General features: G+C 43.1%; 1 protein-coding gene across 5 annotated transcripts; it reads left to right on the plus strand.

The window, feature by feature from the left end:
* On the plus strand, positions 1 to 24,036 carry RIOX2 (ribosomal oxygenase 2). 5 transcript variants are annotated; one of them, XM_038766205.1, is made up of 12 exons: positions 3,491 to 3,521; positions 6,015 to 6,220; positions 7,086 to 7,518; positions 11,154 to 11,273; positions 15,901 to 16,029; positions 18,543 to 18,646; positions 20,358 to 20,460; positions 21,135 to 21,306; positions 22,047 to 22,135; positions 22,877 to 22,966; positions 23,365 to 23,540; positions 23,735 to 24,036. In XM_038766205.1, the coding sequence occupies exons 2-11, from the start codon at positions 6,042 to 6,044 to the stop codon at positions 23,521 to 23,523; spliced, it is 1,578 nt and encodes a 525-aa protein (XP_038622133.1). In that variant the 5' UTR covers positions 3,491 to 3,521; positions 6,015 to 6,041; the 3' UTR covers positions 23,524 to 23,540; positions 23,735 to 24,036. The 5 variants fall into 5 exon arrangements, with proteins under 5 accessions (XP_038622136.1, XP_038622135.1, XP_038622134.1 ...); XM_038766206.1 differs by lacking the exon at positions 23,735 to 24,036 and having other exon boundaries at positions 3,483 to 3,521; positions 21,138 to 21,306; positions 23,365 to 23,533; XM_038766204.1 differs by lacking the exon at positions 23,735 to 24,036 and having other exon boundaries at positions 3,492 to 3,521; positions 23,365 to 23,707.
* The last annotated feature ends 106 nt before the right edge of the window (positions 24,037 to 24,142 follow it).

Consider the following 24,142-nt stretch of genomic DNA (forward strand, 5'->3'; position numbering starts at 1 on the left):
GGTTCTCATCCCAGCTCCATCACTTGTCTTGGGTAAGTCATTTAAGTTCTCTGTGCCTCAGTTATTCCATCTGTAAAATGGGGATTAAGTCTATGCACCGCATGTGTGCATTTGTCCAACCCGAATAGCTTGTATCTACCCCAGGGCTTAGTTTAGTGCCTGGCACATAGTAAGCACTTAACAAACACCATAAAAAAAAAAAAGATTGAATGCACTTATATACTCAACTGTAAAGGAAGGTGTAAATAAACACCCCAAAAATATTGGGGCTAGAGGGGTAGATTAAAGTTTTGTATTTATCGGGAAGTGAACTATCATAAAGAAACCAAGGTAGGGAATGGTATTTATAAAAGTGAAACTTGACAGGGACGTCAATCATCATCATCAATCGTATTTATTGAGCGCTCACTGTGTGCAGAGCACTGTACTAAGCGCTTGGGAAGTACAAGTTGGCAACATATAGAGACAGTCCCTACCCAACAGTGGGCTCACAGTCTGAAAGGGGGAGACAGAGAACAAAACCAAACATACTAACAAAATAAAATATTTATCAATCAATCAAATCAATCAAAGCTATTCGTTGAGTGCTTGTTGTGGGCAGTGAGCAAAATAGTAAGCGCTTGAGAGAATACATCGCAATTGAGTTAGTTGGTAGACACATTCCCTGCCCATAAGGAGCTTAAATTTCAAGCAGTTTTAGCACTCAACAAATTCAGTTATCGCTTACAGGAAGGAGAGGATGGGTAAAGCCTGAGTACTAACGGACATGAAACTACTTTTTGGCTACTGAGCAGATTGAATCATGAGGTTGAATGCGTCAACAACTGTTTACACAGCACTGATGAGCCCACCCTTCGTAGTTACTATTTCTACAGGGGAATGTGGTTTCAGTACCTGTGAATTCAGTCCAGTGCAATTCACTCACACCTTGCCCACATACCCTTCACAAGGACTGAGCTCACAGAAGCTAGAGAAGCAGCATGACCTCGTGGAAAGAGCATGGGCCTGAGTTATAGTCCCTGCTCTGCCATTTATATGCTGTGTGACCGTGGGAAATTCACTTAACTTCTCTGTGCCTCAGTTACTTCATCTGTAAAATGGGGGTGAAGGGTGTTAGTCCCATGTGGGACAGGGACTGTATCCATCCTGATTAGCCTTTATCAACACTTAGTACAGTACCCGGCACATAGTAAGCGCTTAGCAGATACCATAAAAACGCTACGTGTTATGAGTTTCAAAGAGAATTCCAAATGCATCATCCAAATCTATTCACGCTGGGAAAAATGTTATTTCGCAGATTCTAGTTTTTAAAAAAAACTTAGTCATGCTGGTCTTCAAGATTCTAGGGGTTCTGAAACAGATATCATATGAAAAGAAATAGATTATTTATGGTAGTTAGAATTGTGGGTCAGACTGCCCCCTAAAGATGGAGGGAAAAGAACACATATTTTGGAAACTATTAACTTAACTGAATTTATTTAGCTGACAATATTTTAGGAAAACTGCCATTCATGCCCCTCTATTGACAGGGTCTGTGTCTCATTCCCCCTTGTATATGCTTTCTCAGCCTTTAGTACAGTTCTCTCCATATACAGGATGTACTCAGTAAATACTATTACTACAACTACTACCAACTGCAGTTACTGTCTCTCGAAAAGTATGTGACAGACCTATTTTCAGGGGGAACCTCACTCTGACATTACTATGCAGCATACAAAAAATGGGATTAGTGTTCACCTGCCTCTTCTAGTCTAAAGCTCTTTCCCAGCCCAATCCCGTTATTTTTTTTCCCCACAGTGACCCTGAAAAACATCGATATCCTCATTCCTTTTAGGACCAGGAAAGGGACCAGGTTTACTTGTCCAAAATCGTGAATCCTGTTGGTCCTTAACCTTCAGCGATTTGAGCCAAACAATCTTCAGATCGCAGCCCCAAATTTTAGGATTTGTACAGTGCTCTGCAGACAGTAAGCTCAATAATTACGATCGATTGATTGATTTGCAACTGCCGGGTAGGTGCCACCTATGCCATACTATCTTGGCCTGAATGAAAATATTGCTGCCAGAGATTTGCTGTATTTTACATTTGGTCCTTGTTATAAGCGAACATGACCACCAGGCGGCGTGCCGTCCTATCAGGCTAATAATAATCAATCAGTCAATCAATCGTATGTATTGAGCGCTTACTGTGTGCAGAGCACTGTACTAAGCGCTTGGGAAGTACAAGTTGGCAACATCTAGAGACAGTCCCTACCCAGCAGTGGGCTCACAGTCTAGAAGGGGGAGACAGAGAACAAAACCAAACATACTAACAAACTAAAATAGAATAAATATGTACAAGTAAGATAAAGTGAGGAGGTGTAGCAGTGTATATATCTGTTATATATGTGTTGCATATATGATAGATGTGTCATATCATGTGTTATGTGCTATATATGTTAGATGTGTATATATCTATAAATCTATTTATTTATATTGATGCTACTGATGCCTGTTTACTTGTTTTGATGGCTGTCTTCCCCCTTCTAGGCTGTGAGCCCTCTGTTGGGTAGGGACCGTCTCTATATGTTGCCAACTTGTACTTCCCAAGCGCTTAGTACAGTGCTCTGCACACAGTGAGCGCTCAATACGATTGATTGATTGATTGATTGACTGTCTCTATATGTTGCCAACTTGTACTTCCCAAGCGCTAAGTACAGTGCTCTGCATACAGTGATCACTCAATAAATACGATTGATTGATTGATTGACTCTCTATATGTTGCTAACTTGTACTTTCCAAGCGCTTAGTACAGTGCTCTGCACACAGTGAGCGCTCAATATGATTGATTGATTGACTGTCTCTATATGTTGCCAACTTGTACTTCCCAAGCGCTTAGTCCAGTGCTCTGCACACAGTGAGTGCTCAATAAATACGATTGATTGATTGATTGACTGTCTCTATATGTTGCTAACTTGTACTTCCCAAGCGCTTAGTACCGTGCTCTGCACACAGTAAGCGCTCAATAAATACAATTGATTGATTGATTGATTGTTGCTGAATTGTACTTTCCTAGCGCCTTAAGACTGTGAGCCCCACGCGGGACAACCTGATCACCTTGTATCCCCCCAGCGCTTAGAACAGTGCTTTGTGCTTAACAAGTGCTATTATTATTATTATTATTGTTATTGTTATTATTATTTCGTTGCTCCCTAGGCGGGAAAGGGGTCCCAAGCCGCTGTGCCGGGCGACCGGCCCTGCAGGGGGCGCTGGCACGCGCACGCGCGTACGGGGGGGCGGGGCCCGAGTGGCGCGCACGTGGGGGCGCGCGCGCGCACGTGGAGCGGGCCCCGGCGGCGCGCACGTGGGGCGCACGGGGAGCGGGCCCCGGGCGTGGAGTGCGCGTGCGCGGGTCCCCGAGCTCCCAGGAGGCTTTGCGGGGAGCGGAGGGGCAGCGCGTGGGCAGCGCTCGACAGGGCAGTGCCTGATGGCGCCTCAGCGATCGAGGCCAAGGCCTCCTGAGGAGAGGCGGCTTTGCACACAGTAAGCGCTTAATAAATGCTATTATTATTATTATTATTATTATTATTACTGTTATTATTATTATTATTATTACGGCCAACCCCCCGCCCTTCCTTGTCCAGAGGGACCCTTGCTGCCCTCCCACCTGCTCCCAGGACTGGGCCTCACCATTCATTCATGTATATATATATATATATATATATATATACATATATGTTTGTACATATTTATTACTCTATTTTACTTGTTCATATCTATTCATTTTATTTTGTTAATATGTTTGGTTTTGTTCTCTGTCTCCCCCTTCTAGCCTGTGAGCCCACTGTTGGCTAGGGACTGGCTCTATAGGTTGCCAACTTGTACTTCCCAAGCGCTTAATACAGTGCTCTGCACACAGTAAAGGCTCAGTAAATACGATTGAATGGCTCTATATGTTGCCAACTTGCACTTCCCAAGCGCTTAGTACAGTGCTCTGCACACAGTAAGCGCTCGATAAATACGATTGATTCATTCAGTCGTATTTATCGAGCCCTTACTGTGTGCAGAGCACTATACTAAGCGCTCGGGAAGTACAAGTTGGCAACATATAGAGAGTGCTCTGCACACAGTAAGTGCTCAATAAATACGATTGATTGATTCATTCAGTCGTATTTATTGAGCCCTTACTGTGTGCAGAGCCACTGTAATAGTAATAATAATAATGGCATTTATTGAGCTCTTACTATGTGCAAAGCACTGTCCTAAGCACCGGGGAGGTTACAAGGGGATCAGGTTGTCACGTGGGGCTCACGGTCTTCATCTCCATTTTACAGGTGAGGTCACTGAGTCCCAGAGAATAATAATAATGGCATTTGTTAAACGCTTCCTGTGTGCAATGCACTGTTCTAAGCGCTGGGGAATTTACAAGGTGATCAAGTTGTCCAGTGTGGGGCTCACAGTCTTAATCCCCATTTTACAGATTAGGTCACTGAGGCCCAGAGAACAACAATAATAGCATTTGTTAAGCGCTTACTATGTGCAAAGCACTGTTCTAAGCGCTGGGGAATTTACAAGGTGATCAGGCTGTCCCACGTGGGGTTCACGGTCTTAATCCCCATTTTACAGATGAGGTCACTGAGGCCCAGGGAATAATAATAATGGCATTTGTTAAGCGTATTTTATGTGCAAAGCACTGTTCTAAGCGCCAGGGAGGTTACAAGGTGATCAGGTTGTCCCACGTGGGGCTCACGGTCTTAATCCCCATTTTACAGATGAGGTCACTGAGGCCCAGAGAATAATAATAGTGGCATTTGTTAAGCGCTTACTATGTGCAAAGCACTGTTCTAAGTTCTGGGGAGGTTACAAGGTAATCAGGTTGTCCCTCGGGAGGCTCACAGTCTTAATCCCCATTTTACAGATGAGGTCACTGAGGCCCAGAGAATAATAATAATGGCGTTTGTTAAGTGCTTACTATGTGCAAAGCACTGTTCTAAGCGCTGGGGAATTTGCAAGGTGATCAGGTTGTCCCCCGTGGGGCTCACAGTCTTAATCCCCATTTTACAGATGAGGGAACTGAGGCCCAGTGAAGTGACGTGCCCAAAGTCACACAGCTGACGAGTGGTGGAACCGGGATTTGAACCCATGACCTCTGACTCCAAAACCCAGACTCTTTCCACTGAGCCACACTGCTTCTCTGTATATTGAGTGCTTACTGTGTACAGAGCACTGTAATAATAACAATAATAATGATGGCATTTATTAAGCGCTTACTAGGTGCAAAGCACTGTTCTAAGTACTGGAGAGGTTACAAGGTGATCAGGTTGTTCCACGGGGGGCTCACAGTCTTAATCCCCATTTTACAGATGAGGTAACTGAGGCCCAGAGAAGTTGTGACTTGCCCAAAGTCACACAGCTGACAATTGGCGGAGTCGGGATTTGAACCCATGACCTCTGACTCCAAAGCCCGGGCTCTTTCATCATCATCATCATCAATCGTATTTATTGAGTGCTTACTATGTGCAGAGCACTGTACGAAGCGCTTGGGAAGTACAAATTGGCAACATATAGAGATAGTCCCTTTCCACTGAGCCTCGCTGCTTCGGTTATTAGATTATAGGTTATAAGGTGGTTAGGTTGTCCCACGTGGGGCTCCCAGTCTTCATCCCCATTTGACAGATGAGGGAACTGAGGCCCAGAGAGTGGCTTGCCCAAAGCCACACAGCCAGAGACAATCCCCACCCAACAACGGGTTCACAGTCTAGAAGGGAGAGAATACAAGGATCAGTCAACCACAGTGACTTGCCCAAGGTCAGTCACACAGCAAGCAGTTGGCAGAGCTGGGATTAGAACCCAGATCCTTTGACTCCCAGGGCCATGCTCTTTCCAGAAGGCCAGGCTGCTTCTCAAAGGCTTCGTACGGTGCATTGCACCAAGTGGGCAATTTAAGAAATCCTAGTAGTTCCATAATGTGTATTTTCACCAAGCATTTGGGGTAGCATAGGATGGCAGAATTAAATAACATTCTTCCACTGGCAGTTCTCTAATCTGGAAATAAATTGATGCATGTTCGGAAGAAATGGTTGTGTGGCAGTTATGGCACCCTGTTACAATGCAAGTCGTCATATGAGCATAATCCCTACATTATTGGAGAACAGAGTGTTCTCGGGATCTTATCGGACTCCACGAAAGAATAAAGGCAGGAAACCCTTTGGCAAAACATTCCTGAAAACTGCAGAACACAGGTATTAATTTCAGATCCTGAAGTACTAAGCTTTAACAAACAATCCCTTCTTTATTCCCGTAGGTTTTCACATGCTGTGGGGTTGTGGCCAGGGAATGTGTTGGTTTATTGTTGTGTTGCACTCTCCCAAGTGCTTAGTACAATGCTCTGCACACAGTAAGTGCTCGATAAATATGATTGAATGAATGAAAGCGAGACAGAAGCAGCATGGCTAAGTGAAAAGAGCATGGGCCTAAGTCAAAGGACCTGGGTTTTAATCCTGGCTCTGCCAGTTTGCTGTGTGCCCTAAGGCAAGCCACTTTTGGTCTCTGTGCCTCAGTTTCCTCAACTGTAAAATGGGGATTAAATAGTTACTCTCCCTCCTACTTAGACTGTCTGACCTAATTAATTTGTACCTACCTCAGTGCTTAGAGCAGTGTTTGACACATAGTAAATGCTTAACAAATACCATAAGAAATATACCCATAACCTTATTGAGCCCGTTGTTGGGTAGGGGCCGTCTCAATATGTTGCCGATTTGTACTTCCCAAGCGCTTAGTACAGTGATCTGCACCCAGTAAGCACTCAATAAATACAATTTGAATGAATGAATGTGGTCGATAATTTTTGTAGATGGTCATTCATAGTTAAGTGATATAAAAGTTTGCACTTAGTTCATTTAACAAAAAAAGTAGCCTGGCATAATTGAATGAATTACCGTGCTTGTTACAAGGCTGGCTTTTTAAAACAGGTGTTGGGGGAGTGGTTTGTACAGAATCTACTGCCTTGTAACTGTCTTAAAACTTAAATCCCACCAACTGTGACTTCAGGTTGTGTTGGGATGTGGATTGGTTGACCCTTTTTTACAACTCTGTATTTTTCACCAGGACCATGCCCAAGAAAGGGAAGCAGACCGATGTGACCAAAGAAAAACATAATCCTTATAAGCGAATGAAAGTGGATGCGGTTTGTGCTGTTTCACCTTTGAACTTTGACAGCCCCGAAGGTCTCTTTGAAAGCTTGATCTCACCCATAGGGACTAAGGAATTTTTCCAAGAGTACTGGGAGCAGAAGCCTCTTCTCATTCGGAGAGATGACCCCTCGGTTGCTGCCCACTACCAGTCCTTGTTCCGGCTAATGGATCTGAAAGGTCTCTGCAGCCGGGGCGTGTTCTATGGAAGAGATGTTAATGTCTGCCGGTGTGTGAATGGAAAGAAGAAAGTGTTAAATAAAGGGGGCAAAGTGAACTATCTCCTGTTGAGAAAAGATTTTGATCAGAAAAGGGCTACGATCCAGTTTCATCAGCCACAGAGATTTAAGGTAACGGAAAGTCTGGGCACAAAATTGACTGGCGGCGAGTTTGTGAGTAGCGTGTGTTTTTGACTGAAACCTGCTTCCAGGCTCCGGGGGTAGGTGGCGGGATTAAGCGTGGAAACTGAGAACTGGACAGCGGAGCTGGAACCGGCGGTTCATGGAGTTGTTTAGCTTCCTGCTTCTTGCAGAGAATAAAGGAGGTGGTAAATGGTGGTGGCTTCTCAATTCACTGAGCCACTTAACGAATTGGTTAAGTGGTACATTTTGAGTCGTAAATGGAGGATATAAGGGCTAGCGTGATTTCTTGTGAAATTTAGTCAGTACCAGAAAAGGTGATGCATTTAGCATCTGGTTATTCTGTGCAATCTACGGTGAAAGGGTGGCAACCCTTGCTCTGTAACTATGCTCACCCTAAATTAAGGAAAGATAATTACTGTGTGGGGTAGCAAGGCGGTCATTTTCTTTATATTTATGTCTTTTGAAGTTGAACTCACACCACATGCATCCTGATCTTAAATATGGGCTTCAGGCCTAGGGCAGGGTATTTCCAGGTAGATTTCAGTTCTTTGGACCAACAGAATGGTTGAGATTGAACTACCAACTCCCAACTAGACACAGGGCCCCTTATCTTCATGGGAGGGGTTCTTGAGGGGGCCATTGATTTGGGTTAGGGTGCTGTCATAGCCTTTTACCTTACTAATTTGGTCTGAGGCAATACCCTGAGTGTCAGTTGAAGGTAGAGTAAAAACAAAAAAAACAAAAACACATCTATTCTCATTTTCTTTTTTCCCATATTTTTATAACTATTGTGTTTTGTCAGTTTCTGTCTGCCCGTCTTTCCCATTAGTCATGTTGCTTTTGATACTGAAGTTGGTCATGTGGTTTTAATGTCCCGATTAAGAGACTTTACAAGTATGATCCCTCATCTGAAGCTCACAGCCAAACTATATAAATCAAGAAAGCTGCGCCTTAGAAATGTTTTTCCCAGAATTGTGATTGTGATCACAATTGTTCATGCTGGAATAACCCTTGGACTGGAAGGCCACCCTGTCCTCAGAATACTTTTAAAGATCAACCAGCAGCTATATTTAGTACAAAATTGAACAATCAAAAGGTTGATCTGGGACCCCTTGGAACTAGATAAAGGGAATACTGACATGTGTGCTTCTGGTGGGAGTTAGAGTTGCAAGTAACCATGGGGAAACTGTCTTAACATAGTAACTTTAGAATGGTGATGATGCCAACAGGAGAAACAGATGGCACCAAGTACTGTATGTACAACACATGCAATACTGTAGCAGGGGGCAATCTTTATGGGCACATGACAGCTTGCCAGTGACACGGTCTTATCAGTCACACTTTTACTGCTTCTCCTGATCTTTGATTCCTCTTTCCTTTAGGGGTTAGAGTGCTGAGACCGAGGCTACAGCAGCCTCAAAGAGTATCTTTCATTCATTCAGTCGTATTTATTGAGCACTATGTGCAGCACACTGTACTGAGTGCTTGGAAAGTACAGTAATGATGATGGCATTTATTAAGCGCTGCTTATGTGCAAAGCACTGTTCTAAGCACTGGGGAGGTTACAGGGTGATCAGGTTGTCCCACGGGGGGCTCACAGTCTTAATCCCCATTTTACAGATGAGGTAACTGAGGCACAGAGAAGGGAAGTGACTTGCCCAAAGTCACACAGCTGACAATTGGCGGAGATAGGATTTGAACCCATGACCTATGACTCCAAAGCCCTTTCCACTGAGCCACGTTGCTTACAATGCATCAAGAAAGACAGTCCCTGCTCATAATGAGCTCACAGTTTAGAGGATCATCTGAACTGCCTTTGTTCCCATTCAATCCAGAAAACTCAAGTTTTACTTTTCAAAATGTCCTTTTTCTCCAGTCTCCTTAGGGTACTTGTTGCTGTGTGTCCTCCACTTTTTGAGGTGACGGGAGGGCCCGGTGGGTTTGGGATTAACCTGTCCATCCCTCAATTCTCTTGTAAATTGTGCCTCTTTCACCCACGTGGAAGGGAGACCGAGTGGACTAAATCAACCGTGGTATAGATTCGGCTCTTCAGTAGAACAGATTAAAGAACGGGGAGTTGGCCCAACACCTTTTGAATAGGAGTTTTGAAGTAGCCCAAACATTGAAAGATTTTCATTCCAGGAACCTAAGCAGGAAGAAAAATAAGCCAACTGGGGGAAACCGGTACAGTGTCGTTGCAAGCTTCTTCATGAGGCAAGAGCCAGTCCCACTCAGTGGTAGCCCGAACTATTGTATGACTGGATGTGGAATCTTTCCCAATCTGGATGCTGTAGCCAAGGAGACTTATTTTAGGCAACGATTATGATCCTTTTAGGCAAACTGAGGCTTCAGATAACTTCTGTCCAAATCTATTACAAATAGGAAGCAGTGAGGCCTAGTGGAAAAAGCACAGTTAGAGGACCTGGATTCTAATTCCAAATCTGCTAATTGCTTGCTGGGTGATCTTGGGCAAGTCACTTAATTTCTCTGTGCCTCAGTTTCTTCAACTTTAAGATGAGGATTCAATACTTGTTCTCCCTCCTGATTAAACTGTGAGCCACATGGGACCTGCTTAATTGTATCTACCCTGGTGCTTGACGGGTAGTCAGAGCTTAAATAATAATAATAATAAAAAATTATGTTGACAAGCAGGTTCCTGGCAGCTATTCACCAGCTGTAATTAGATTTGCTCATTATTGTGCATTTATTAATGCCTCAGAGCTAGTGCTCTTTAGAAGTTAATACATTTCCCAGTGTGCCTCTTGCCTCACACACGTTTTTTTCTTTCTGATTTTAATGCCATGCATTTGTTGCTTTTGGAAGTCAGGTTCATTCTAAGCCACCCCGCTCCTATTTAAGTCTTGGATTTCTCTCACAGGTGATTTCTTTTTTGAGATCATTTCATGAGTTGTGGTGGGAGCCTACTCTTTTTCCCCTCCCTTGAGGTATTGTACTGTATAATACCTAACTCTGGCTGGTTCTGTATCTTCTCTGTAGAAATCAATGGAGTGGTGAGCACTTACTTAGCACTGTACTAAGCACTTGGGAGAATGCAGTAGAGTAGGTAGGCACAATCCTGACCCCTAAGAAGCTTACAGTCTATTGAGGGACACACATTAAATAAATTACAAGTTGGGGGAAGCAACAGTATTAAGGATATGTCCATAACTGGGGTGAGTATAAAAGTACTTAAGGGGTATGGCTTGAGTGCATAAGTGACATATGAGAGGTGGAGAGTAGAGTGGAAGACTTCCTGGAGCAGATTGTAATTTAAAGAGGGCTTTGAAGATAGGAGAGATTGATTGTGAATGCGGAAGGAGTTTCAGGCAGGAGAGAAAATATGAGCAAGGGCCTGTTGCAGGGCGAGACAATGGAAGCACAGTAAGTAGGTTGGTGATAGAAAAGTGAAGTGTGTGGGCTGGGTGGTTGTTGTAGAGGAGCCGGATAGGGAGGAGGGAGAGCTGATGGAGCGTCTTAAAGCTGACAAACAGGAGTTTCTTTTTGAAGTGGTGATGGATGAGCAACCATTGGAGGGTTTTGAAGGGTGGAGAGACATGCAAATCATTGCATGCCCGAAATGGGAATGTGAATTTGGCCTCACTTCTTTTGTTCATTTTTTTAAGGATGAACTTTGGAGGATCCAGGAGAAGCTGGAATGCTATTTTGGCTCTTTAGTCGGATCCAATGTGTATATAACGCCGCCGGGATCCCAGGGACTACCCCCTCATTATGATGATGTGGAGGTAAGAGAAGAAAAAGTCTACCCATCAGTGGCTTTGAATCATTCTTTTAAGGTGGCTAGGTTAAAGTGTGTTGTTTCTGTGTGAGCCAGTGTATGTAAAGAAATCACGTATACTTCTTAAAGGGTCTCCTTTTTCCTTCCTTCAATCGTATTTATTGAGCGCTTACTGTGTGCAGAGCACTGCACTAAGCGTTTGGTAAGTACAAGTTTGCAACAACCGATGCACTCTGGCTCCAAAGCCCGGGCTCTTTCCACTGTACCACGCTGCTTCTCCTCCCCTGTGCTTAGAACGGTGCTTGGCACATTGTAAGTGCTTAACAAATGCCGCCATCATCATCATTCATTCATTCAGTCGTATTTATTGAGCGCTCACTGTGTGCAGAGCACTGCACTAAGTGTTTGGTAAGTACAAGTTTGCAACAACCCATGCCCTCTGGCTCCAAAGCCTGAGCTGTTTCCACTGAGCCACGCTGCTTCTCCTCCCCAGTGCTTAGAATGGTGCTTGGCACATAGTAAGCGCTTAACAAACGCTGCCATCATCATCATCATTCATTCAATCGCATTTATTGAGCGCTTACTGTGTGCAGAGCACTGTACTAAGTGCTTGGGAAGCACAAGTTGGCAACTACCCATGCCCTCTGGCTCCAAAGCCCAGGCTCTTTCCACTGAGCCATGCTGCTTTTCCTCCCCAGTGCTTAGAACAGTGCTTGGCACATAGCCATAGTTAAGTGATGGCAGCACTTAACAAATGCTGCCATCATCATTCCTTCCTTCCTCCTAGTTGTTGCCAATGTGGAAACATTATTGTCGTGGACTGTGAGAACTTGTTCTGCTGTCTCATCTTCCTGGTCTAGAGGGATGATAGGATCCTTGAAAAAGTCATACCAAACCCATTGGAAACAGCCCAGCCTCTGAAAAGAATTGCCTTGTCATATAGATATATACTATGTATTTACATTTAAATATGTAGCTGGGCATAATAATACCAACCTCAATAATAATGATATAGTGTTTGTTAAGGTGCTTTACTATGTGGTCAAGCACTGTACTAAGCACTTAGGTAGATACAAGGATTCAGGTTGGACATAGTCCCTACCTCAAGAAGGGTTTACATTCCAAGAGGCTTTTCTCCTCCATGCTGTCTGGACAGTTATCAATCCGTCACAGAGTGGCAGGGACAATCAGTCAGTAGCTCTTGCATCCTGGATTTTTCCTGTGCCATTTCCCCTGGGGCCATAGCTCCGCCCTCACCCTCTAAGGGTAAACCCACCCCATGCCACCCAGATGTTACCTTTTGTCCAGGGATTCCTGCCTGGGTTTGGCCCGCTGGGACCTCGGCACTGTGCTCCACCTCTCCCTCTCATTCCCTTTTTCTTTATATTGCCTTCCTCATCCCACATCCCGTTGGCTTTGCGGGCTTTTGTTGGGCCCCCTGTCCTCTAGAATGGCCTACCTCTAGCACTTACGTATTTATTTTTTGATGCCCATCCTCAAGATTTATATATATAGTGGCGGTCAGGGGTAGGTAGCAGTGCTATCCAGTGCTAAATCTAGCCATGAGGAGCTGCAGACAGGGCCAAGGCAGCCTGGGGCCACTTGCCATAGACTCAGTCCCAGACCCCCAGGGACTCACAGTTTGAGGAGTAGAGGTTGGCAGCATAAGGATGCAACGATAAATACACACAAACAATCTGAGACAAGGAAAGCAAGACATTCAACAGGAGTAATAGAGCATTGTAGCTACAGGAGCGGAAATCCTTATGGCTCAGAGTCGGACATGTTGACATGTCACAGCAGTGGCCTGTTCAATGATTTAAAATTTGGGGATGTCTCCTGCGGCTGGAGGTTTCCTCCCCGTCCTGGGGAAGGGGAGAGTGCAGGTTCCTATGGCCTAGGGGTGGGGGTGGGCATCTGCTCCGCCCCCCCCCCGTTATTATTATTATTATTCATTCATTCATTCATTCAATCTTATTTATTAAGCGCTTACTGTGTGCAGAGCACTGTACTAAGCGCTTGGGAAGTACAAATCGGCAACATTTAGAGACGGTCCCTACCCAACACGGGCTCACAGTCTAGAAGGGGGAGACAGACAACAACCATTCACTGCCTGTCTCCAGTTGAGCGTTAATGTCTTTGAAACTGACATTCACCACATTTATTGGCAGTAAATGTTAATGGATTTTCCCTTCACTCTCAGAATCCACTGTCTTTAACAAGCTATTAAAAGGTCATTTGATAATCGGCCCATCTAATTCCATTTTGTCCTCTTTATCGGTTTGTGCCCTCAGTCACTTTTCCCATTTGTAATAGTCTTAGGGCAGCCTGAGCCTGTTAGGGTCCAAGATTTTTCTTAAGCATTGGCTTTACTATACCTTGTTGATTCAACTTTTAGTTTCTAAAAAAAAAAAGTGCAGTTCATTTGACCTGCTATGGTATTTCAGATTTATTTTAATAATATCAGGTCTAACAATAAACAACTGAAATGGCAAAGCAGTGTCGTCTAGTGGATAGAGCATGGGTCTGGGACTCAGAAGGACCTGGGTTCTAATTCTGGCTCTGCCACTTGACTGCTGTGTGACCTTGGGCAAGTCACTTAACTTCTCTGGGCCTCAGTTACCTCATCTGTAAAATGGGGATTAAGACTGGGAGCCCCATGTGGGACAGGGACTGTGTCCAACCTGATTAGCTGGGTCCTACCCGCACGCTTAGTACAGTGCCTGGCACAGTAAGCGCTTAATACCACTAAAAAAATGGCATTCATTCATTCAGTTGTATTTATTGAGCGCTTACAGTGTGCAAAGCAGTGTACTAAGCACTTGGGAGGTACAATATAATGATAAGAAGACACATTCCCTGCCCACAAGGAGCTAGAAAGATCTTAATTAAATTATTGTTTGTGATTGAGCATGATCTTTTCCTGTTGTGCACTTGCTCACTTCCCCTCTTCTGCCTGGTGCTCCTTCCCCCTTTGCATCAGGCAAACCACTGCTCTCCTCATGTTCAAGGATCTTCTGAAATCACATGTCCTCCAGGAGGTCTTCTCCGGTTAATCTCTCATATCTTCCTTCCCAACCCCCACTTTACTTCTTTTGTGTGAACTTGAGCACTTGAGTACTCAAACCCCACTTCATCCACCAATACACATATTTACATACTGTTGTGCTCCATTGCTTTCTCCTACTCATAATTTATTTTTAGTGTCTAAGATCCTTGAGGATACTCTCCCAGGTGCTTCGTACAGTGTTCTGGACACAGTAACCGCTTAATAAATGCTATTGGTTGACTGACTCAATTTTCCTCTTCCAAGCGCTAAGTATAGTGCTCTGCTCCTAGTTAGGCATTCACTAAATGTTGTTAATTGCAGTTCTATCAGTCTAACCGTTTCTCTTACAGAAAAAGTGAATTTTTAATACCTTAGAAACTGGAGATTCTTAGCTGAACAAAGCATACAGCTTTTACCTCTTTGTAAAATCTTCTAATATGGGCTTCCACATGGAGCCACAAAATGTTCATCTCCTGGGAAACGGCACCCCCTCTTGCCCCCTGTACCTAGGAGGCAGTTTTCTAAGCCTTTTCCTAACGTGACAGATGTTTCTTGGATTTTCCATGAGGTGTGTGGATTCCAAAGGGAATATTCGCAAGAAGTAGTAGTAATAATAATATTTATGGTGCTTGTTAAGTGCTTGCTGTATGTAAAGCACTGTTCTAAGCACTGGCGTATATACAAGAAAATCAGGTTGGACACAGTCCCTTACCCACCATGGGGTCAGTCAGTCAGTCAGTGGTACTTATTAAGTGTTGGCTGTGTGCAGGGTACTATACTTAGCATTAGAAGCGAATACACAGGTGGGAATTGGACCCAGTCCCTGTTCTTCCAGGGTTTGTCCCAAGGGCAGTGGTCTTGATGGATTGATTTCAGTGCCCTTTCTCCCCCTTCTAGCTATCACACCTGATTGCTGGGGGAGAGGGAAGCAACTGGAGGTTTGAAGAACTGATAGAAGGGAATGCTATCGGAGGCCCATTGAGCAGTAGTCTGACAGTCCGAAGAGCCGTGGAAGCTACAGTAGAAAACTTTTGCAGTGCTAGGATGGGGGTCTAGGCAGCCTAGGAAATAATCTGTCTCTGGATAACACACAGGCTTATTCTTTTAAAATTATTTCCAGAGTCCCCTGAGCCTCCACATTTCCAGTTCCCATGTCAAATCCACTTATTTATGTATCTCTTTCCCATTGTTTAATTGACTGAATCAAACCACAGAATTTGGTTTGTTCTCCAGAACTTGTCAGTCTGTTTTAAGATTTATTAGGCGGAACTATAGCACCTTGGGAATTGTGCATAGAATATAGAGTCGATCTGTTAACTGATTTACCATTGCAGTCTGACAAATACTGGCTTAGCCCATTTACTGTGAGTTTTAGTATAGTCCTCTGAGGTTAAAATTCTCATCCTCCAATTATGTGTTCCTTCTATTATAGGAAAGATTTCACTGCACCAGTTTAGAACAGGGGTGTATAAACGTCGATACTTGGGATCTATTTGAACCAGCCATGTAAGGGGATTTACTAGTTGTGATTGGAGAGCAACTCTTCCCCTCCTTCCTAACCTTGCTGTTCGACTACTACTTCCAGGTATTTATCCTGCAGCTGGAGGGAGAGAAGCACTGGCGCCTCTACCAGCCCACCGTCCACCTTGCTCGAGAGTACAATGTTGAACCCGAGGATAGGATTGGGAGTCCAACACATGAATTTACGTTAAAGGTACCAGAATTGAACTGTTTGGATTCACTATTTTTGCACTGTATTTTAAAGAAGCATTCTTCAAACGTATTGTCTGTGAAACATCACTTATTTGCATCTGACAGCTATGGTGTAGACATCCATATTTAGCTCATTTAGTGAACTTGGCCCCAGTCCCATGCTACCCCACACTCAGCTACTCTGGAACTAACTGCCAAGCCATCCGACGGTTTGTCAATTGGCAGTGAGACAGTCGTATTCATTTTACACAAAACTAGCCCCCAGTTCCACCCAAGGTCAAGAAGGGTGAATGGGTAATGGGCCCTTTGAGTTTTGATTTGGGCTTGCCTTTTTGAAGGTAAGCTTTTGCAGCTTTTCTTTCCTGGGAATTTTGTAGGTGGTGATTGACTCATTTTCTTGCTCTGCAATTCTGACTTTTTCAAGACTTGGATTTTTTTTTTCCTTGGCTCCATATTGAAGTCTTTTTTGACTCATTGCCCCCAGATGTTTTTAGGTATCCATGGTTTTCTTTAGCATTCCTGTCTTTAAAAATATTCTTTTTTTTTTCTTGTTTTCCTGTCTGGCTTATTTATGTCTGCTCTTCTTCACCCTACATTTCACTTTGTGGCTTATTCAGTTTTAGCACACAGTTCACACGCTCAGCTAGCTTTCAGGCACTGACCGGCTCGTTGTCCTCTCTCCCCCTCCGTGTTTCAGTTGGGTACCGACTTGGCTGTCCCGTAGCCAGCAGGTGCTGTTTGTGCCCACTTCCCTCCATGCAGACTGGGCTATAGCCACGTATCCTCAGTGGTATATATTGAGCCCTTACTGTGTTCAGAGGACTGTATTAAGCACATGGGAGGGTATGGTACAACAAAGTGGGTAGAAATATTCCCTGCCCACAACGAGCTCACAGTGTAGAGGAAGCGTACAGACAAACAGGGCCACTGGCCAGCGGGTAGACAACCTGTTTAGACAGTTTCTATTTTCATATCTGTGGATCAGGTTAGAGATGCCAGGCTGGGGAAGGTAGCAGTGTTTATGCAGCTACAAGGCAAGGAGCATCTAGGGGAAGGATTGCAGGCATTGCCAAACACCCTGCTGACCTGTGCTGATTCAGAGTTCACCTTCAGGTTAGGGTTGGGCGGCGCTGCCTATCTATTCAGACTGCTTGCAACAGGCTCCTGCTCCATTAAAACAACTACTAATGTTTGGAAGGCATCTGAGTTCTTCAGCTATGAGGAACGATCATTTAGGTGGGAAGTTTAGTGAGTCACCTTGGGTTTTAGGCTACAGTCAGGGCTGATTAAAAAGATGGAATTTAAATAGGGTTTACAGACAGAGTGTTGACAGGAAGCCTAAGACATTGAACTTTATATGAAGGATGACCTCATGTGCGTGAATCTATTTCATAGGATTTGTTTGATTTCATTTAGCATAGTAAAACAATAACCCAGTATGTAATTGATACATATCACTCCCGAAGGCTTTGCTAGAAGAGTAAATATCCACCTGGGTGCCTTAGATGTCTCTCCTGTTTTGTGGTGTGTGCTTCTCTAGGTCTCTTAAAAAGTTTTTCATTATGCCTTGTCAGCCAGTGAACCTTAGAAAGGAAAATATTTTGCGAAAAGTTCTTTTCCAATAGTGCTGTTTATTTAAAAAAATAAAAAAAATCTCTGCCCTGTTAGTTTGTTGATTGAGTGGTTTCATTTCAACTGCCCAGACTGTTGTTACTGACCATTGTTACTGAAGGCCTAGCAACTTACACTGAGTAGCCAATTGCCTGGCAGTTAATTAGGGTGGAGTTGGGATGTTGTGTTAGCTTCCAGACAGCTATCTTTAAACACTACTGTTACTGGTTTGGAGCTGGCATATTGAATCCTAGAAGCAGATACCTAGAAGATATAGTACTTAATGTACATTTGGGAGCAGTTTTATGCATAAAGTTGCCAGATTAAAAAAAACAAAACCCACAAAAAACCAACCCAACCTGACAAATCGGTCTTTAGGTTATAGGGAAAACAGGCTGTTTTAAAGGTCTCTCTTTCTCTCGCACTCCCTTTCTGCTCTGAAAAATTTACTTTGTGAAGTGATTCAGTCCTGCTTTGGGAAGGCTACTGAGCCTTTCGGGTAGGAGAGGTGAGTTGGTGGAGTTGATTCTTGTCAGGCTGTGGTAATGGGTCATTTATAGTGGAGGTTTTTGGGTCTGGTGCTCCTACTTCAAAGAAGTACACCCAGTCTATGTACCTTCGGTTTACAAAAAGGAAAAGGAGTGTTTGGCATATGGAGCTTATTTACCTGTATCGTAACCCATGATCACTGGGCTCTTTAGAGTTTCCAAGCAGGTCAGATTGAGTTGGGCCGCCTTCCCGGTAACAGCTATGCAGCATAGCAGGGCAGCAGGCGGGCTGCTCAGCGGGTAAGACTGGTTTCTACTGTAGAAGAATTGTATGTTTCTCCTCCAGTTGGAGAGGAGAAATGACAAGGCACAGTACTGATTCATTCCCCTCCCCCTTTTCTTTTTCTCCTTTTAGCCAGGGGATTTGTTATACTTTCCCAGAGGGACTATTCATCAAGCTGACACTCCTCCAGGGGTAGCCCACTCCACCCACGTGACCATCAGCACCTACCAAAACAAGTAAATATCTTTCCGCTCTTACTTGCCTCCCACCTTAGCTTTCTTGAAAAGCAACTTAGTGAGAAGGGTAAAGGTAACCTCACAGAGTCATGAGTCATATCTACTCCATTCCGTGACCATGCCCCATATTGAGGCCTCATTAAACTGGAATCCTGCTTCATACGGTTGAGGTTCACGTGCAAGTTTTCATGGAGAACTTGCTTGTTCCAAATGGTAGGTGTTCAGATGCAAGTGTGCTTCAGAGTTGTGCATGATGTGGATTTAGTCCTTTACTTAACTTCCTTTTAGTTTAGTTGTGAAAAGTATGAAAAGGCATGTGTTTACTGTAAAATCCCTTAAGAATCATGTGTGAAGTAATGATGGGTTAATTCAGTTAATAGTAAAACGGTATTCCCAGGATCATGTCATTCTAAGACTCTGCAAAAGGTCTAATGATTATTATTACTTCAGTAGAAAATGCCAGAACAAATTGAATTACCTGAGTTTGTGCCTAGAAAAAACTCAATCCTGTAGAACTCTGAAGCAAAACAGATGTGCACAGATAGGAACACCTATCATTTGGAGCGAGTGAGCTTCATGCAAGCTTGCACGTGAGCCTCAACAGTACGAAGGAAGATTCCAGTTTATGAGGCCTCAAATATAGGACATGGTCATGGGAGGGAGTAGCCTCATTTTTTTAGAGTAAAATGCTTTTCAAGACCAACACTGTTTTCAAGAAATACTAAAACTGCCTTTTTTGCCAAATGGTTTCTTCTAACAAGGTCAGTATTTCTGCAAAACAAGTATGGGAGATGCAAAATTTAGAATCCAAGTTGATTAAGGACATTTGTAGCACCATTTGCTTGCTCGATGATACTGATTGTGGAAGCAAAGAATACCTTCAAGAGTTTGTGAGTTTGCTTCCCTGAAAAATATAGTTGTTTTTTTTCTTGTCTGATTGCTAGTTTACAGAGCCCAGTCTAACTTCCTTTTGTTTCAGGGTAATGGTCTTTATTTTCAAGTTTAAATGAGGTCTTTTTAAGTTTAATATTCACTAGCTAGTTTAAAAAGTTTAATGTTTTGAGTTTAATTACCCATAAAGTAAATTTATGTGATAAAACAAATATTGCATTTTTTCTTAAGAAAATGGGGGCAAGGGTCATTTCCTGGCTCCCCTTTGACTTAAATTTTGTCCTTAATAAAGGCACCCATTATAAAGCTTTTCCCTTAAAAAATATTCAGTTTTAACATACTGAATTATTTTTCCAATGTCTCTATCATTTAAAGAACTAAGTTAACCTTAAAAGTTAGTGGTGAATGCAATATTTCTCTAGAAACACAGCCCAGGGTGATTTGCCTTGGTTTTAACTCTACTTTTGCCTTTTGAACTTAACAGGACAAAGTTTATTCTTTGCTTTCAGAATGCTTTGGGAAATGTGTTATCACACACCTGTTTGCTCCCTTTTACAGATACCTTATTAGGGAGGGTGCCAAGGCTGGGGTGTATCAGTATGGCCAGGAAGAAAGTATGTGAGAGACTATAAAAGTAGTGTAGATCAAGCCATTCCAGTCATGTTTTCATCTAAGGCTATTGTCTAATGAGGCCCAGATTTCCACCAAGCTGAGCGGCATCTTACGGCCCAAGTAGAATTCACAACCTCCCTCTTTTCTGTCATCGTGTTGCCAGGTTAGTTTTACATTTCAAATCTTTTTCGTCTCTTTTGTGTTCCAGTTCCTGGGGAGATTTCCTTTTAGATGTCATTCCAGGACTCGTGTTTGAAACGGCAAAGGAAGAAGTGGAGTTAAGGATGGGGATACCGAGGCAACAACTTATGGTAAGGACACTCCGTGGACACAGGGTAACAGGACTGTCTTGAAAGTGGCAGTAGGTGAAAGGGAAGGACTGAGAACAAGATCATACTCCAAAGGCAGCACATCCAGTCGAGCATCGATGTAATTTTGGCCTATTTGTCACTGTATGGTCAGCTGCTCCAGGAAAGCCCCCATATGTGATTGAGAGCATTTTGGGGCTCTTTAAAGAAAACGGTTTGGAACCAGACCAACATGCTGAGGGGCCAGTACTTTAGCAGTGAGCTGACTTAAGGAAGCTTCAGGGTTGCTGTTGCTGTACACTGGGCTCCTGGACCTTTTGTTGGGAGGTGTGAAAGAAAATCCATGATTGGCTTTTAGTGCAGATTAACTAATGAGAGCTCAACAATTGCATATTTTGTCTTGGAGCTGAAATAGTAAGTATCCTCTCAGCAGTGGACTTGTGCTTTAACAGAGCCCACCGAGGAAAACGGACCCTATCGTGATATCCAAGAAAGAACGAATTAGGGAAAATGTGACTTGGGAGGGAAAAGAAATGGGGAGAAATTAGGGGGCTATTCTGTTTAAATTTCCCCCTTTTCCCCCCCCGTAAAACTCATGGTCTAGACCCCTGGTGATTTGGGACACAGCAGATCTCCTGTCTCTGTCCACTCACAAACCCCTTTTTTCCTGTTTCTAGCAGGTGGAGACAGCAGCCGTCTCAACAACGAAATTGTGTGGCTTCTTGAGGACTCTTGCTGACCAACTAGAGAACGACAGAGAACTGAGATCATCAGATATGAAGAAGGATTTTATTATGAACAGATTGCCCCCTTACCCTTCGGCAGGGGGGTTTGACCTTTCAACTCCAGGTACGGTGGAGGTAGAGGTTGGATCAGTCAGGAGGTTCTTCTGAACCATTGTGGTCTCACTAGGCTCTGGGGGCAGGGAGCTGTGTTGTTTTCCTAGTGCTGCCTTTGCATTTCTTGGGCTACATTTTAAAGTCCTTACACTCTAAAGAACGTGTAACTGCTAAGGAAGGCCAGGTACATATGAACTAACTCATTGTGCTTTGGGCATATAATGGCCCTGAATTTTCAAGAATCTTTAGAAAATTGGCCAGCCTAGCTCCATCAATATTTTCTGCTTTTCCCTGCCACATCCCAGAAACAGGTAGCCCTTTCTGATGCTAGTAAAACCCAGCTGGCAGTTCCACCCATGCTTGCTTCTCACTGCAGTCTCCTGTTCCTGAATGAAAAACAGTTTGGAACATTGGAGCAGTAGGAGATGCTGTAAATACAAGGTTGGAAAAAGTATAGTGGATGGCATTATCTAAGTTTCCTTGAAGTTATTTTGTTTTTCTTTGGTTATCATTTTGAGAGAAATGTTTATCAGATTCTTCACCCCACGTGCTGCATTATTTAACAAAAATTGAACACTTCTGGGATTCAAGGGAAATTAGGTACATCTAAAGTTGTCCCTGAAAGTTGGCAAAATTAATTCTTTCCATCTTCCATGACCCAAAATGATCTGAAACTGAGTTGATCAAGGAAATTGTTTAAAGCCTGCTGTTTCCTCCTTTGAGATTTTTTTTCTCCCTTTTGTGTTCTAGTTGGGGAGTTACCAAAATTAGACAGTAAAGTGAAATTGCAGTTTAAAGACAACATTATCATTACAGTGGAACAAGACCAAAACGGATCTGTGAGTATCAGGAAAGTTGCCTTTTTAAATGGTGATTTGCATATATGTTTGTACATACTTATTACTCTATTTATTTTACTTGTACATATCTATTCTATTTATTTTATTTTGTTAGTATGTTTGGTTTTGTTCTCTGTCTCCCCCTTTTTGACTGTGAGCCCATTGTTGGGTAGGGACTGTATATGTTGCCAACTTGTACTTTCCCAAGTTCTTAGTACAGTGCTTTGCACACAGTAAGTGCTCAATAAATACTATTGATTGATTCACAACAGTACTGACTTCTGAGTGTCAGCACTGAAACACCAAGATCCCATGCTCAATTGGAAAACAACTCTTGCTTGTCCTAGATTGGTGAAGGAGGGCTGAAATGCCCTGTTGGTAAAGAGGAAGAGCCCCATCACAAAGACTAGGCTGGGTTCTCAGGCAATCTTATTCAATGCTGGCATATTAAATGTTGTACAAGCCCAACTGTCATACAGTAGCCATTCTATAGAGCTGATAGGTCATTAGTTCAGTTGGAAAACCTGGACCCGTGACTTAAAAGCAATGAAGTCTTATAGATTTTAAAATTGAAAAAATAGTTTTCATTTTACCTTACTTGTAGCTGCTAAGCAAATTCTAAGACCCAGAGATTTCCTTAGTCTTTGAGATCCTGGTAGTTGTTGAGGAATAAGTGCAAAAAACTCACTGGGCCATTATGCTAAAGGTTGGTTACATTATTTTTACTGCTTTCCTTTTAAGGATGGGAACGAAGAAAAGATGGTATATATCTACCACTCTTTAAAGAACAGGAGGGAGACGCACATGATGGGAAATGAAGAAGAAACAGAGGTGAGTTTTTCCCTGGCGGTCAGCTTGGATTGGCAGAGGGACACTTCCAATTAGGAGCTGGTTCAATAATAATAATAATAATGTTGGCATTTGTTAAGTGCTTACTATGTGCAAAGCACTGTTCAACCACCAGCTTCTCCATCCTTTCATTGTTGGATGGTTCACTGATGGTTAAAGGGTGGGGAGCACTCTTTCTCCCCTCTTTGCAAAACAAGCTATCAGTTAGGAGCCACATACTGTTGGCTTTGCAGCAGAATGGGCAGTAAATACTAACAATAAGACAATGGAGAATTATGCTTCATAGCTAGAGCTACTAAGCCAGTGATACACTTCCCTGGCAACTCACTCTGTAAAGACATGTTTTTCAACGGTTGTCTTCCTCTTCCTCCCTTTTTCAGACTCATGGGCTTCGCTTTCCTTTATCCCACATGGATGCATTAAAACAAATTTGGAGCAGTGGGGTCATTGGCGTTAAAGAACTGAAACTTAATACAGATGCAGAAAAAGAAAACCTGGTGGTATCCCTCTGGACTGAGTGTCTGATTGAAGTCGTCTAGGTCTTTTTGGTGGAATGGTAAAATGATTTCTTTCCCCTTTCTTATGGGTAACATTGTCTGTTGTTTTTCACTGCCAAGAGCTCACTTCTGTGCTCAACCCTTTTTCTATTGCCTGTGAGAAGCAATGCACAACATTTATGATAACCAAGAGAGAGTTACAGTAAAATAAACAAACTTCTCTCCATGTCTGTCCCCACGTTATTTCTAATAGTTACAGTCAACAGTGATGTGAATAAAGGCAGCTGGGTAGCCTTGGACTCTACTGTGGAAGTAAGAAGAGTGAGGTAAGTGTTTCAACTTGAAGACAACTCATCCCCCATCATATATTCAGGAGGAAGAAAAGTAATATTGTTTCTTCAGTCACTAAAAGGGCATATAATTTTATTTAATCCAATACTGTAGAAAAAGTACATCTCTACCTTTTCATTTCAATTGAATAAGGTACCTGACTTTATATTCTGCTCTTTGGAAGCAATAACTCCTAAAAGGAGATTTTTTAAAACAATGAGGAAAAAGGACCCAAAATGTGCTTTGAATAATAAAATATACATGCTATGGGCAAAATTAGGCTCCATTAAAAAAAAAGCATGCTTAGAGTTCTGGAAATACATGGCATTAA

Source organism: Tachyglossus aculeatus, chromosome 24 (genome assembly GCF_015852505.1).
Source record: "Tachyglossus aculeatus isolate mTacAcu1 chromosome 24, mTacAcu1.pri, whole genome shotgun sequence".
NCBI classification, from domain to species: Eukaryota; Metazoa; Chordata; class Mammalia; order Monotremata; family Tachyglossidae; genus Tachyglossus; species Tachyglossus aculeatus.